Source organism: Limulus polyphemus, unplaced genomic scaffold (assembly GCF_000517525.1).
Source record: "Limulus polyphemus unplaced genomic scaffold, Limulus_polyphemus-2.1.2 Scaffold3382, whole genome shotgun sequence".
In the NCBI taxonomy this organism is placed as follows: Eukaryota; Metazoa; Arthropoda; class Merostomata; order Xiphosura; family Limulidae; genus Limulus; species Limulus polyphemus.
The window spans coordinates 52,539-69,358 of NW_013668992.1; the positions used below are offsets into that span (position 1 = coordinate 52,539).

Genomic DNA, 16,820 nt, shown 5'->3' on the forward strand with positions numbered 1-16,820 from the left:
TATAACCTGTTCTACTTAGGTGCATCCTGAAAACTGGTTGGATATGATTTTTAACAGTGCTAATCTATTTTGCATAACCTGTTCTGTTTAGGTTCATCCTGAAAACACTGATTGGACGTGTTTTGAACAAAGTGCTAGTCTTGATGTTAAATCTTTCTTTGGTTTTGAAAATGCAGTTGAGAAAGTTGCCATGAAACAGTATTCACAGAATATCAAGAAGGTAAGCACTGTTTTACTTTTCTCTTTTTCTACCACTATTTTTATCAATTCCTTTTCTTGTTTTTGTAGTAGTGCTGTTATAAACAATTTATTTTTATATGGTCACAAACATAAGTAATGCATCTTTTGTGATTTCAGTTTTACTAAGTAAAGAATGCAGATTAATAGAAAAAAAAAAATTTTTTTTGTGAAGAACACAGAAATATGTCATGAACAATTAATAACTCTTGTTCCAATAAATTGAATGATAGGTTATAGTAAAAAAACTTTCATATAAAGGTGAATGATCATTTCTGAAATTAAAATAAATATCCAAGCTTTGAATCAACCCAATATAGAAATTAACAGTTTTTTTTCTGTAACTTTTTTTCAACTGTGGTGCTCATGTAAAACGTGCAGCGAAAGATTTCTTGTTATTTTTTTATCAGACGTTTATATAACGAAGGAGTGAATTGCTGAGGCAATATTAAAAAAAAGGTAAGATTAAAGAACTTTAATGTACAGTTTCATTGTTATGAAAACTTAAAATAATCAAACATATTTTTATGTAATTTGCATACAAACAATGCACGTGATTGGCTGATTTAAGATCCCACTCACGCCTTGCGTTTTGACTGCCTGCCATAAAGTTGAGTTTTGAAAATAGTAACGAAGCGTATAAAATGAAAGGTAGTGGAGTAAAAGTACAAGTAATTCTCCTAAAAATTACTTAAGTTAAAGTAAAGGTAGTTGAAAATATAAATACTTTTTAAAAAGTAGATACTGGATAAAGTTACTCAAGTTACTTCATTACATTTACACCCCTGCATAAAAATGTGTAATAATACTAGGTTGTTCAAAAAATGAAAAACAAAACTTAACCACAAACAAATAGTAAATGATAAACAGATGTTTTTAATGTTCATAAAATTTCAGGCTTAAAGACCATCTTGTGGTGATTTTAGTGTAATGTAACCAGAGATGTAAGAAAGTACTTAAAGACCATCTTGTGGTGATTTTAAAGTGTAATGGAACCAGAGATGTAAGAAAGCACTTAAAAACCATCTTGTGGTGATTTTAAAGTGTAATGGAACCAGAGATGTAAGAAAGCACTTAAAGACCATCTTGTGCTGATTTTAGTGTAATGTAACCAGAGATGTAAGAAAGCACTTAAAGACCATCTTGTGCTGATTTTAGTGTAATAGAACCAGAGATGTAAGAAAGCACTTAAAGACCATCTTGTGGTGATTTTAAAGTGTAATGGAACCAGAGATGTAAGAAAGCACTTAAAGACCATCTTGTGGTGATTTTAAAGTGTAATGGAACCAGAGATGTAAGAAAGCATTAAGAAGTTTATTTTAAATGGAGGATTGTTGGAAAAGTTTGTGTTAGATGTGAGCTGTGATTATTAATAATGATGTGTGGATGTATAAAACCCAATATAGGGCCAGATGTGGTTCTTTAGCTGCCAGTTAAAAGTTTGATTAAACTTAGCCTATCATTTCCCCACCATTTAGATTTATTTGGTAAGACTTAGATATAAAATTACACAAGTTTCATTGCTCTGTTTATTTTCTTGAGTGTTGAAAATGCTTATAATGCTTGGGAAGACATATTATTAAAGTATTATTATAATTTCAAACTTGAAACAGTATCTATTCATCTGAAGAACTTCTGATGTTTTTGTAAATCTTACTGTAAATAAAAGCTCCACAAATTACACACTTCTAAGTAATGAAGTCCAGTATCCTTTTGCGTTCATTATATGTTTTTAGTTTAGTCTGAAGCTTTCTCATTTTGTGGATTAGCTGAGCATGGCCTAGTGGTTAATATATATCAAGTTGTAGATCCAAGGGTTGGTTTTGAAATATGATGCCATAGTACTTGCTTTGCACTTTTAGCTATGGGAATGTTATAAAAGTGTCAGTCAGTTCCTTTATTTAGTTCAAAGAGCTGAAGAAATCCCTTGTGATGGCAGGTGCTGCTGTATTGTTGCCTTCCCTTTGTTCAATATTATAGATAGCTGTACCTGAATCCTTGGAGTCTGTTTAACACAGGTGTTAATAAGGTGCTGTTTAGGTTCCAAATTCAGTTATAACTAAACATATCTCTACTAGAAAATTAACTTAGCAGTATATTAGTTTCCCGAATAAAAATACTGTCATTATTAGAAGACTGGTTCAACAATAGAATAGTTTTGTAAATAGAAATATTGTGTCATTATTACAGAACTATTTCAGCAGTAGAGGCATGATAATCCATTCAAATCTTATCAATAAACCTAGAGCCAAGCAAGTTAGTGATTTGAAAATAGTTAAGAAATAAAACAACAATGGTATTGTAGAGTCTGTTCAGTTTTATCTTAGGAATGAATAATATTTAATGGAAATACAGCATTTGGAGCAATATCTTCCCTTCCTTATCTTTCACAGATCCACAATTACTGTTTGCAGCCATTTTGAAGTTCTGGTCTATAATGGGCAGTCACATGATGGTGAATCAATGAAAGGAATAAATACACATTAGTTACTTTGTATCCTGAGTATTAATTGGTTCACATTCAGTGTATATAGTGAAGTAACTTGTGTGCCAGAAAGATGCGTGATACTCTATAGGGCCTGAAAAGAGCTGTCTATTCTTAGAAAGTGGAAAAACTTGTATTATTCTTCATGATTTTGCCCCCCAGAGGCACAGCAGTATGTCTGTGGACTTACAATACTAGAAACTGGGTTTCGATACCCATGGTGGGCAGAGCACAGATAGCCCATTGTGTAGCTTTGTGCATAACTACAAACAAACAAACCTTCATGATTTTCTTAAGTGGACATTGCTTATGTATCTGACCTGTTTGAAACCGCCCTAGCAAAATAATTGTTGAAAAGACAGTAAAAAATTAAAATGTTAATCCTAATTCATGAAAGGGGTTATCCTTATGTGGAAAAAAAATCAGTTTTAATTATTAGCCAATTTAAATCCCCTATAGGAGGTAGACAAGTAATAATAATTATCCAGTTTTTCCATAGTAAACCAAAGATTACATTATTAATTTACCACCATTAAGAAAAATATCTGAATGGATAAGCCTAATGACTAAACCTGCAACTAGTAAGATGGATATGTGCTATTAGCTGCAGCATCTTTATAATTTTTCAAGATGCATGGGATATTTTCATGGTATGTTTGCCTTTCAGAGCTGACCAGTTCTTTCTTCTGTTAGTGTAACATTGAGCCTGACCTGTAATAATTACAGGAAGTTTCCTAATAATGTATTGTCGAAACGTTTTCATTACAAAAGAATAGATAACAGAAAGCCACACTTAACAATTAAAATTACTTGCTAATTTTAATTGTTAGATTTGGCTTTCTGTTATCTATTCTTTTGTTTGCAACTATTGTAATGTTGAAGCAGCTTCATTCATTGCTAATTTTAATTGTTAGGTTTGGCTTTCTGTTATCTCTTTTGTATGTAACTATTGTTAGCTGTTTACTACAGCTTAATTGAAATGTTAAAGGTAGAGATAAACACTTGTAAACTATAACTATGATGAACCTATCTCATGAAGGGTTTTGGTTGTGTAAAAAATTATGAAGTTTGTAATCAGGGAAAGACAACTTTGAAGATAACTTTTAACAACACTGTCCACAAGTAGTTATACTTGAAACTGCATAAATCACATAGAAAGTTCAGTAACATTTAGGTGTAAGAGCTTAGTGATTGTGTTGATACTTCGCTAAGAGATTAGAAGTTGAAGAGCTATAGTTGCTTCTGTTTTAGAAACAAAAGGACTCCATTTCATGATATGGTTTTGTGTTATTTTGGTTAAGCTAATGTCATACAGTTTGACATATTTTGATATTCTGTTAAAAATTTTGTTTCATTATTAATTTATGTATATTCTGCTACATTTAAGAGATCAATAAATTTATGAGCAAGCTATAACACATTTGACTTGAGTTAATAATTTGTTAAGTTTGCTTTTGTGTATTTAAAATTCACATTTCCAGGTTTGGTGTGTTGTTTATAAACACTAGAGTTGTTTGGTTTTCTGTCCTTTAAAACTGACACTGTCAGATATAGTGGGTTACTTATATTTACTAAAATTGTTTATCTTTTTCTATTTAAAATTAACATTGCTGTATTTAATGTATTGTTTTTGCTTAATGAAGTCTCTTGTGTTGTTTTGTGCATTGAAAACTTGCATTTCCAAGTTTTGATATGTTGTTTATACTTACTAGTGTTGTTTGTTTTTCTGTACTTAAAACTAGCAGCACCAGGTTTGATATGTTGTTTATAATTATTCAAATTGTTAGGTTTACTCTGTTTGACAGTGACATTGGTATGTTTGATGTGTTGCTTCTACTTACTAAAGTTCTTTTTTCGTTGTTTATTTTTGTGTTTAAAACACATTTTTTAGGGAAAGGAAGTGATTGAGTTTTATATCAACGAACTTCTGAGTGAAGGGATAACTCACATTCCTTTGTTTGAAGAAAGAAAGAAGCTTCCAGAAATCAAAGTGACAGAAGGAGATAAGCTTCTTGAAGCTACAGGACAGCCACCACCGGAATCTACTCAAGTTGGTACGTTCATGTAAAATTTATGTTTTTAATACGTATTTGAAGCTACAGGGTATCCATTGTTGGACTCTACTCAAGTGGGTATCTTCATCTAGTATGTATAATTTCTTATACGGCACATTACCTCTTCTCACATAAATAGCTATTCTTGTTCAGTGCTGCCCTCTATATACAAAAATATTTTGTGCATGCCAGAAGTCTTGAAGCTCCCACTCGTCTGGAATTGACTGATTCCAATGCATCTCGCATACAAATCATCATGCGACAAACCTTCACGAATAAGAGTGCGACATACTTTCTTGAGGGTTTGGATTCTGATTTGATTGGCCTTTTAATCGTTGTATCCTTTGTAAAAACTGCACTGTAAGGCCATAATTCCATGACTACTAAATGCACATTGCTGAGATGGATTGTTCCATAAGATCACTTGTAGTTTTATCCTCGTGATACATTTGCTTCATTAATATGCCCGTCCCAGACTGTACTCACCCAAGGACTACATGGGTATAGCTGCTCATCCCTGCCATGCCTTGTATTGAATTAATCAGTATGGTTTGCTTTTCAGAATAGGGTTTTATCATCACCCATTGCATTGTCTCAGATGTTGTCATTCCTCCAGACTCTCCACCTCGCTTCCCCCCTTTTTATCTAGTGGAATTTGAGAGTCCTTACCACTTTCCAGTTCTAACCCACTGGGGTGGTGGATCTTGGAGGCATTCTCCTGAATGTGTTAATGAAATATAAATAATATATATATGCTAAATATCCATACATGATAATAAAAACATTCAGTTGAGAGTAGGGCAGTGGTGTTCTGCTGGTGTAGATGATGAGATATCCTCTACTATGTAACATTGGAGTGAGCCATCCAAATTGCAGTTCACCCCTTTGATTGGGATCCCTCATCCTACCCCCCTTGTGGATGTTGGTTCCCAGTGGCTGGGGTTTGGATTTGAAGCTGAACCAATCAAGATAAGTCCTCACACATGTATTACAGATGTCTCTATTCCCTCACTCATTTCTACTTTTGTTACTCCATTCGTGTTGTGGGTCATAATGGAAGTACTTGCAAATTACTATGGTTTTTCCCCTTTCACTCTCCCAAGTATTACTGAGCTTTGGGGCAGTTCCTGTCATTTTAATTTTCAGTGAGATGGTTTACATTACACAGACATCTTTTTGATGCTGGATGTTGGGTTCCCGGATTGATCAGTCAATTTCTAATATTGTTATCAAGTGTCCCATTCATGGGTTGGGGGGTACGAGAGTCCCTCCGGTCTCATAAAAGTGAGGTGAAGATGGTATGATCCTCTTTTCTCCCCCACCAGATGGCTGGGAACTTCTGAGTGAAGGGATAACTCACATTCCTTTGTTTGAAGAAAGAAAGAATCTTCCAGAAATCAAAGTGACAGAAGGAGATAAGCTTCTTGAAGTTACAGGACAACCACCACTGGAATCAACTCAAGTTGGTACGTTCATGTAAAATTAATTTTTTTAATACATATTTGAAGCTACAGAATATCCATTGTTGGACTCTACACAAGTGGGTATCTTCATCTAGTGTTCATAATATCTTTTGGTTTACTACCTGAAACTACAGGATAGCTATTGTTAGACTACTCAAGTGGGTATCTTCATCTAGTGTGTATAATTTCTGATATGGCACATTACCTCCGTTCACATAAATAGCTATTCTCATTCAGTGCTGCCTTCTATATACAAAAATATTTTGTGCATGCCATAAGACTTGAAGCTCCCATTCATCTGGAATTGACTGATTCCAATGTGTCTCACATACAAATCATCATGCAACAAACGTTCACACTCCCCCCCCCCCCCTTTTTTTTTCTAGTGGAGTTTGAGAGTCCTTACCACTTTCCAGTTCTAAGCCACTGGGGTGGTGGATCTTGGAAGGCATTCTCCTGAATGTGTTAATGAAATACAAATAATATATATATATATGCTAAATATCCATACATGATAATAAAAACATTCAGTTGAGAGTAGGGCAGTGGTGTTCTGCTGGTGTAGATGATGAGATGTCCTCTACTATGTAACATTGGAGTGAGCCATCAAAATTGCACTTCAAAATTGTTTTGGATTTAAAGCTGAACCAATCAACATAAGTCCTCACACATGTATTACAGATCTCTCTGTTCCCTCACTCATTTCTACTTTTGTTACTCCATTCGTGTTGTGGGTCACAATAAAGGTACTTGCAAATTATTATGGTATTTTTCCCCTTTTGCTATCCCGAGTATTAGTGAGCTTTGGAAGGGTTCCTGTCATTTTCATTTTCAGTGAGATGATTTACATTACACAGACATCTTTTTGACACTGGATGTCGGGTTCCCAGAGCAATCAGTCAATTTCTAATATTGTTATCATGTGTCCTGGTCATGGGTGGGGGTACGAGATTCCCTCCAGTCTCATGAACTTAGATGAAGATGGTATGATCCTCTTTTCTCCCCTACCAGATGGCTGAGTTTTGGATTGTAGTTGACTTACCGACAGTATGATCCTCTTTCCTACTTCCACATTGATATCGGTTCCCAGTGGCCTGGTTTTGGATTGTAGTTGACTTACTGGCAGAATGATTCTCTTTCCTACCCTGACATGGATATTAGTTCCTCGTGGCCAGGTTTTGTATTGTAGTTGACTTACCAACAGTATGATCCTCATGCAACCCCCGTGTGGATGTTGGTTCCCGGCAGCCTGGGTTTTGGATGTAGTTGATTTGCTGTGTATGGTCCATCATGCCCTAGCCAGTCTACAGCTGGAGGCACATCCTTTTACTCTCACCCACATTTATGTATTATGGGAATGAGATTCATATATCGTGTGGATCGGATTCCTATCCAACCATAGTTCTCTTTCTATTGGATGCGTTACTCCTTATTTCCACTCATATCTGTGACACCTTTTTCTACATTGGCCAAAAAGTATACCTGGTACAAAAGTGGTGTGGTCTCTTGCATATGGTCTTCAACTCCAAAGATCTCCTCTTTGGGAGTGTCCTTTGGATGCTTTTGAAGGATGCTTCTTTCTGTCCCTTGCAAGTCCCTTGAGAAGAGGTAATGTACTGCATCGAAAGTTATAATTTTCCTATACTGAAAATTTATTTCCGATAGGCATTTACCTCCTCTTACACTTCCTCCCCACTTAAAACCAGTGCTTCTATTTTCTGCCAGAACTCGAAGTGATAATTTGTTAAAATTGAATAGAGGGAGTCACATGCATCAAAAGAGTATGTTGCCGTCTTATTGCCGGAGGGTTGTCACATGATGATTTGCATGTGAGACGTATTAGAATCAATCAATTCCAGATGAGTGGGAGCTTCAAGGCTTGTGGCATGTGCAAAAAATTTTGCATATAGAAGCAGCACTGAATGAGAATAGCTATTTATCTGATAAAGGTAAGTGCCTATAGGAAATATATTTTCAGTATAGGAAAATTATAACTTTGTTTGGTTAAATACCTGAAGATAAAGGATAGCTGTTATTGGACTCTTCAAGTTTGTTTGAAAGATAGTTAAAATAACCTGAAACAATAGTTGATCATTTTCTTTACAATAATCAGCTGAATAATAATTTTGATTAATAGATTATTTTATAGGAGGCTAATTGATGTAATTGATACTCATAGGAAATAAATTATGTCTATTATTCGAAATCATCACCCAACACTAATGTCCTAAGTGAATAATGGACAACCTGATACCTTATTTCCAGTTTTTGGAAATATCCTCTTTAAGTTGGAATTTTGTAACAGCTGAGGATCAGATTTAGTTATTATTGAAATTGTATGATCCTGAGGGTTGTATAACCAGCATTTATATTTCTGTACTTGAATTAATAAGATTTTGTCATCCTCAGGTTTATTGCTTAATTTTACTTCCAGTAATTCTGACAGGTTGAATGGAGCAAGGCCTGAGAAATAAAAGATTTTTTAAAAGTAGTTTTTGTTTATTAGCCCTGTAAAAAGATCTGATGTAGAGAAATTATAGCTGCTTTTATTTTGTTTCCTGTGTAGCCTAAGTACATATACATCTAGCATGAAACAAATTATCTTAAAATCTAAACTGGTATAATTTTTTATTTCTTTTAAAGTTATCATGTGTGCACAGACATGTACATTTAAAACATTCACCAAGAATCTAGAATGTGCAGAAATATTCATTCTCAGGAATGAGAGTAAAATATAGTTTAGTGGGTTTAGAAGAAAACGTAATAGAAGACCACTGATAGTTACAGTCTTGTACTTGAATTCCTGTTGTTAATTTCATAGATGTCAACTTGAAGTTGGAATCGGAGTACATTGAACGACGACTTGGAAAGCTCACACCTTATCAGGAATCTTGTTTAGTAAGATTGAAGAAGTGGATGGCTGAAGCTCACCAGGGCAAGGTTTGTAATTACAGACTGAGATAGAAGAAGGGATAGAAACTGTTTAGCTTCAGCCATCCACCACTTTAATCTTTCTCAACAGTTTCTATCCCTTCTTCTATCTCTGCCTGTAATTACAAACCTTGCCCTGGTGAGCTTCAGCCATCCACCACTTTAATCTTTCTCACCAGGGCAAGGTTTGTAATTACAGGCAGAGATAGAAGAAGGGATAGAAACTGTTTAGAAAGATTAAAGTGGTGGATGGCTGAAGCTCACCAGGGCAAGGTTTGTAATTACAGACAGAGATAGAAGAAGGGATAGAAACTGTTGAGAAAGATTAAAGTGGTGGATGGCTGATGCTCACCAGGGCAAGGTTTGTAATTACAGGCAGAGATAGAAGAAGGGATAGAAAATTTTAGAAAGATTAAAGTGGTGGATGGCTGAAGCTCACCAGGGCAAGGTTTGTAATTACAGGCAGGAATAGAAGAAGGGATAGAAACTGTTGAGAAAGATTAAAGTGGTGGATGGCTGTGGCCTATCAGGGCAAAGTTTGTAATGATAGTTGAAGAATGGATAAAAATTTTGTTTTCAGTTATTACTTTTCATGAAGAAAAGTAATATAGAATTGAATATTTTTCTGTAACGATATTACGTTACTGGATATTGTAACCATTTTACTACACTTACTATTTTTACATTGCATTACTATAAGAAGAGGCTGTTAAAATGCTTAGGTAATCTAAATAATTATTTTCATTCCCATGCAGTCATACAGGGAACATAGATGAATCTGTCTTCAAAATAGTTGATGATATTTTACTTAAACTACAGAAATATTGACAATAAAATATTTGTATATCTTTATACATTTGGTCATTTAAGTTCTTGTATGAAAATGGTTTCTTATTTTTTTATATAATTTTTCTTTTTGGGGTAGTGATATTCTCTGATTGTGTCAAAAACTCGAAGCTAGCATAAAAATGTATTGGAAATTCTGTTCAGGTACCAAGTGATCAGACCCTAGTTCGTTTCCTGCAAGCTCAAGACTACAATTTGGAGAAAGCTAGAGAAAATCTTTGTCAGTCCCTGGTATGGAGGAAGAAATATCAGGTGGACAAAATCCTGAACTCTTACAACCTTCCCGAAGTTGTGACACGGTACTTCCCTGGTGGATGGCATAAACATGACAGATGTGAGTCGTGATATCTGTACATAACAGAGGACAAAACTCAAACTGCACAGCACACTAGAAAGTGTAGTTAGATAATTTTAGTGTAGATTATATCATCGTGCCAAAATTGTGCTTAAGTTGGAAGAGAAATGGACATTGTGATAGAAGGATATAGCCGATTATTAATAATAATAATATATATACATTTTACAATGTTTTCTCTATGTATCGTAGTAAAATGTCAAATTGTCATTGATCAATTATTCAAATAAATAACTAGATACCAAAAACATACTATCAATTAATGTTATATAAAGTTAGCTAGGACTAAAGACTTTCATGATTCTGCTGTGGAAGTTGCTTAATAAAATCTTTACCCCAAATGAAATCTAAGTCAAAATATTGGGAACCAACATTATTAGCAGGTTTTACTTACTACCTGAGTTCTGTCTTGAAATATTTACTGTGCTACATTAAAACTTGTACTCATGGTGGTTATATCTGTAATAACTTAGGTAAAAAACTAACCAATTTTGTACATTGTAACTTTTGTGGGTCTCAGATACTGAGTATTATTATTTGTTGCCTAGCTGGTCGACCTTTGTACATACTCCGTCTAGGACAGATGGATGTGAAGGGTTTTATAAAGTCTATAGGAGAAGAAGGTCTTGTAAAATTGGTATGTATTTGGAGTCTGCTTTTACAAGTTTTTATTTGTTAGAAATTCATGTAAAAAGTTATTATTATACAACTACTATTACAAATATATTTGGCACAATAGATTCCTACATCAAAAATGTATCTCACCATTAAAATATTCACATAGAGAATCCATTTTTCATCACTGGTGGCAATTCTGTCCAAAAAAAGGTTCACGCGCCAGAAGAAATGAAGCAACTTTCACACGTGAGGCACCCAAACACCTTCTTTTGGGTTTTTTCCATATTCCTTAGATGTTTACGTATTGTTTCATGAGAGACATGCAATTTCAGGGCTATTTCACAAGTGTGTTGCCATAGGTTAGACTCAACAAGCATCTTCAGAGCATCAATATCATTTCCAACATGTCGGCCCTTGCCATCACAGTTTTTAAGGCTAAAGTCACCTGTACGAAATTTGCTGAACCATCGTTAAGAACAAAAATGTTTCTTTTTGTGACGGAATTTAACAAAAAAAAAATGGGACTTTTTCCCTCGATTGATTGAAAGAAATATTTCGAAGATAGGAGCATGAATGGAAAAAATACATAAAGAGAGGAATTTGTTTGAATATATATTTGTTGTTGTTTGGTTTATATATTTTTTCCCATTTCAATATTATATAAATGCATGAATTGATTAGTCCAATGTTGAAAAAATTTATTTGAATTGTATTAAATATCTCTTATAACAATTCTTAGAAAAATGACAACTGTTAAAAAGATCTCACTTTGGTAGCAGTCTTTCCTTGCACTCAATAAAATTACAAGGAATGGTGGCATCCAGCAGAAAAAAATCTCTGCGGTTACTTAGTGAACCTAAGTGCTTTATTGTACTGGATGCAACCATTGCATCAAATCCCAAGCATTTTTTTTTCCAACAGTGCATTCCATTCACATTCCTTTGCAAAAAACAAATGCTGTGCAACTTTCCTTATTGATATAACACATTGAATGACAAAAGTTATGTAGGAATAATGCAGATGCCATCTCTACTATGTTGTTTGCATTGTTTTTGAAGGATTGATATTAGCCATCCCTACATTTAATTCCCTTTTTGAAAAGTTCTAAAACAATGAGGTCCCAACTATAATATTTATTGTTTATCTATTATTGACTAGTAATTCCTGTTTCACTCCGTATTTAAGCTTTTTGAAGTGACATCAAATTTCTGTAAGAAAGCTAACTGCAAGGGGTAATGATAACATCGTTTACACTAGAATTATGATACTCCATTTGAAACTATGTCACCTCAGTGACTTTGGTTAACGCCATTGTATTTGTTTTTGAGTTATCATGTAATAAAAATGAAGCAGAAGAAAAGAACATGAAGTTTAAACTTTTTGCTATGATATTTACAGACATTCCCAGAACTTGTGACTCAGTCGTTACATAGATATTGTTATGAAAAAAAAAACACTGTATATTTTTGTCAAGTTCTGATGACCTATTAAAATAGATATTTAAAATACCATTTAGATGAACAAATCGAGCCATCTCTACATAGGCAGTGTTACCACTTGCCTGATAAAGGGGTCCTCGTAGAAAAAGATAAGTTTTATCAAAATTAGAATTTTATAATGACCTTATTTTTCAGATTTTTTAATTTGTAGCAGGTGAGGCTTCTTTTATTCTCTAGCCTTCAAGTTTTTTTTTTGTTTGTATCTATTAAACGATTATTTCAAAGTGAAGCTTGTTTTAAACAACTGATATGTTCAGCAGTAAGGAAAGTATATATTTGAAAAAGACAAAGTTATATCTGTTGTTGTACAATGTAGACATTACATGTGTGTGAAGAAGGATTAAAGAAAACTGAAGACACTGCTACAAAGAAAGGCAAACCTATATAGTAAGTAATATTTATTTATATTTCTCTTTAAATGTGTCTTATTCATTTATTGTTTTCACATCTGATATAAAAATTTAGATTGTATGGATAATCTGTTTTAATATGATGAGTCAGTTTTTTCTTATAATTAGGTTGCCTTCAATTTTAAACACAGTATTGATAATAAGTCTGAAACTAATTTAGGCTATATTCACAAATCCCATCATGTTGTTTATACACTGCTCTAACATCTATTAAATTCATAATCCTTACAATGTGGATTTAAAAGCTGCTTCTAATAAGATTAGGAAAAGTTTTTAATTTAAGGATCAATTTTTGTTTCTTTATAATTAGCAAACATTCTCTTTGTGACTTGAGAATAAGAATAACTTAGTATTTAGCATTATGTTGAAAAAGGTGAAGTTGGCCACAATCAGAATTGTAAATAAAACGTTCCTGAAATATGTCTACAAATCTGGTCTCTATTAATTTTATAAATACTTCAGTTCGTGGACCTGCCTCCTAGACTTGGAAGGACTGAACATGCGACACCTGTGGCGACCTGGAGTGAAGGCTCTTCTTCATATCATCGAAATGGTAGAAACCAATTATCCTGAAACCATGGGTCTTGTCCTTATTGTTCGAGCTCCTCGGGTCTTCCCAATCCTGTGGACTTTGGTGAGCACCTTCATCAGTGATAACACGAGGTCAAAGTTCATATTTTATGGGGGAAATGATTACCAAGGATCTAATGGCCTGCAGCAGATCATAGACAAGGAATGCCTGCCAGATTTTCTAGGAGGGGATTCTCAGGTTTGTTTTCATTGTACTGCTTTCATTGTAATTTCTGACATCCTTTGTGTAAATAATTATATGGCTTTTTATTTCATTCTATAATAGTACAAATATAGAGCTTTTTCATGAAGACTGTTTCAGATTATTTGTATACAACAGCATGCATTCAAAACTATTTGAATAAATAGTTTCATTTTGAGTTTGCTTACAGAATATAAGTATTATTTTATTACAAGTTACAGCTTTTACAATAAGGAAAAATATTATATTTAGAACAGATACTATATTTCAATCACTGCTGAAATAATTCCATTTTGATCACACCAGTAATCGAAATTTCATACCTGTTCTAAATAATATTTTTCCTTACCATAAAAGCTGCAACTTGTAATAAAATACTATTTGAATAAATATTCAACAAAATAATAAATAATATTTTTCCTTACCATAAAAGCTGTAACTTGTAATAAAATACTATTTGAATAAATATTCAACAAAATAAATAAATAATATTTTTCCTTACCATAAAAGCTGTAACTTGTAATAAAATAATACTTGAATAAATACTGAAGAAAGTAATTTAAACATAAGATTTATCTATTAGAATTGTAGTTTTTAGGTCTGCCCACTGTTTTATATTATGAATCAAAAAATTATTAATCAGTTTTCAACCAAATTTTTGCCTCTATAATTGGGATTGTAGTTTGCAGTCTTGGCAAAATTTCTTTTGGATACAGCAAAGTAATTTGTCAGTATTTGTAAAGTAGATAATGTTTGTTTAAAAAACTTATTATAAGAAATTTGCACAGATTAACTCAAAAAGTTAAAATGCATCTAAAATTAAGTTTTTTCAATTTATCTTGTAATTATATTTTTGCCATTTTTAGGACTTCAACTCAGTTTTATGTTTGAATGATGTACAGGCAAACCTCCCATTATATTGCTTATAAAGTTAGACACAGTACTTGAAGCATTTATGTATCAGCACATGTAAAAGGACATTCTTAAGTTTATACAGTAGTAAATTAAGGGTGGTTTAGTTACTTTGATGAAAGCAAGTTTTGTTTCCATTCTGGGTGGTAATGATGCCAATTGTAGTATTGTGCTGAATGGGTCACTACATATCTTACAACATGAGATAATGAATCTCATAATGTGTTACTGTTTTACAATACAAGATGATGGACCACACTGTTTTACAGTACAAGATTATGGACCACACTGTTTTACAGTACAAGATGATGGACCACACTGTTTTACAGTACAAGATGATGGACCACACTGTTTTACAGTACAAGATGATGGACCACACTGTTTTACAGTACAAGATGATGGACCACACTGTTTTACAGTACAAGATGATGGACCACACTGTTTTACAGTACAAGATTGTGGACCACACTGTTTTACAGTACAAGATTGTGGACCACACTGTTTTACAGTACAAGATTGTGGACCACACTGTTTTACAGTACAAGATTATGGACCACACTGTTTTACAATACAAGATGGAGGATCTTGGTTACTGTGTAGTTGATGTATGATGACAGACTGTGTGGTGAGAACATTAATGTTAGTATTGTAACAAATCCTTTTTAGCTTCATAATGGTTGTTGTACAGATATTTACAAAACCATTCTTTTTTTATAACAACTATTTGACCATTGATTTTTTTACTGAGTTCAAATTATAAGATTAAAGCTTTATTCTGTTTAAATTTGAGAAATGTTAATAATTGGCATGGTTACGTTTTGTTTTTGTTAAAGTTTTGTCTTGCATTCACTAAATTTCTTTTGAAGACTATTTTTATTTGAAAGACCAGTGTTTTGAACAATCTGAACTCTTAAGAAACTATATTCATACAGGCTAATATATGTGAAGGAGGACTAGTGCCTAAATCATACTACATGTCAGAGGAAGAATATGAAAGAGAACGTTTACAAGGCAATCGTCTCTTCGATGATTCCATGTATCACTCAGTCAGCCTCGGGAAGGGACAAGTACATGAGGTAAAGCTAATGATGGTAATGAAGACTCAAACAAAATGAAATTAAGTTCAATAATTTTTAGGTAGGAATAAGATGCTTCAAACAATGTTGTTAAACACTAGTTTACTTACATTAGTTTTATTCGTATTCAAAATTTTAATGTCCGGTCATATCAATGTTATTATTAATTTTATTTCCTGGGTACTGGTTTTTATAGAGTGCATGTAAGGATGTTCATTGATTTCTAACTCCTTATTAGTCTTTCAGAATATTGTTTACAGGGGAAGTGTTAATGCAAGAGTGTAATTGTAGTGATTAGTAATAAGATAGAGAAGTATCTGAAAGAAAGTTGTTAATTAACAGTGATGCATTCTGGGATGCTTGAAAAGCGTGATATCACTTGCATGTTGTCTCTTAACTTTTGCTGGTCATGTTTCAAGGTTTAAGTTATAAGCTATGTTGAATATGTGTTTTACATATAAAAGTGAAGGGAAAAACCTTTTGAATTGTACTTTAAAATTATACATTTAATGAAGTGATTACAATACAAAAGCCCAAGTACACATTAATTCTTCAAGAGTGAATTTGGAGTGTGTAGGACATGTTAAGTATAGTGATCATTGATGGTATTGTGGGTATCTGTGTTAACCCACCCTCAAAATACTGATATGTTTAGGTTGGCTATCAACAGGAATGTTATAAGTAATCAAAAATGATATAGAAATAAGTAAAATTATAGTAAACTATGATAAATGTGGAAAATATGAATTAATAAGTAGTTAAATAGATTAGAAATAAAATAAAATTATTTTATCATAGTAATTGTCAAATACAAGATCTTGAAAGGAAAATATTATATAACAGCACAGAAAACCAAATTGTTTAACAGCTTGAATGGTGAGTTAGAAAAATGATATTCCAGTAATACTAAGTAATATTCTAATTTTTAAGCTATTGTGCAATGATTGAGTAACACAAACTGTGTATCCATGATACACACAGGAACAAATTGGTAGTACTCTCCTTTTTTGTTTTTTTGAACTAAGAATTCCATCTTTTGTGGGATTTTTCTTTCTAAGCCCTGTCCAAAGACTAGTTTGTGGATGCACCTTGCGATATATATATATATATATACACACACACATACATATAGATACACACACACACATATATATATATATAT

General features: G+C 33.1%; 1 protein-coding gene across 1 annotated transcript in view; it reads left to right on the forward strand.

The window, feature by feature from the left end:
- LOC106469259 (SEC14-like protein 1) overlaps positions 1-16,820 on the forward strand; it is a 39,739-nt gene that overhangs the window by 14,278 nt on the left and 8,641 nt on the right. Inside the window, exons 5-12 of the mRNA XM_022397731.1 lie at positions 92-220; positions 4,614-4,776; positions 9,061-9,179; positions 10,161-10,350; positions 10,920-11,008; positions 12,805-12,875; positions 13,361-13,667; positions 15,515-15,658. Of these exons, the coding sequence (XP_022253439.1) occupies positions 92-220; positions 4,614-4,776; positions 9,061-9,179; positions 10,161-10,350; positions 10,920-11,008; positions 12,805-12,875; positions 13,361-13,667; positions 15,515-15,658 (1,212 nt within the window). The remainder of the gene's footprint in view (positions 1-91; positions 221-4,613; positions 4,777-9,060; positions 9,180-10,160; positions 10,351-10,919; positions 11,009-12,804; positions 12,876-13,360; positions 13,668-15,514; positions 15,659-16,820) is intronic.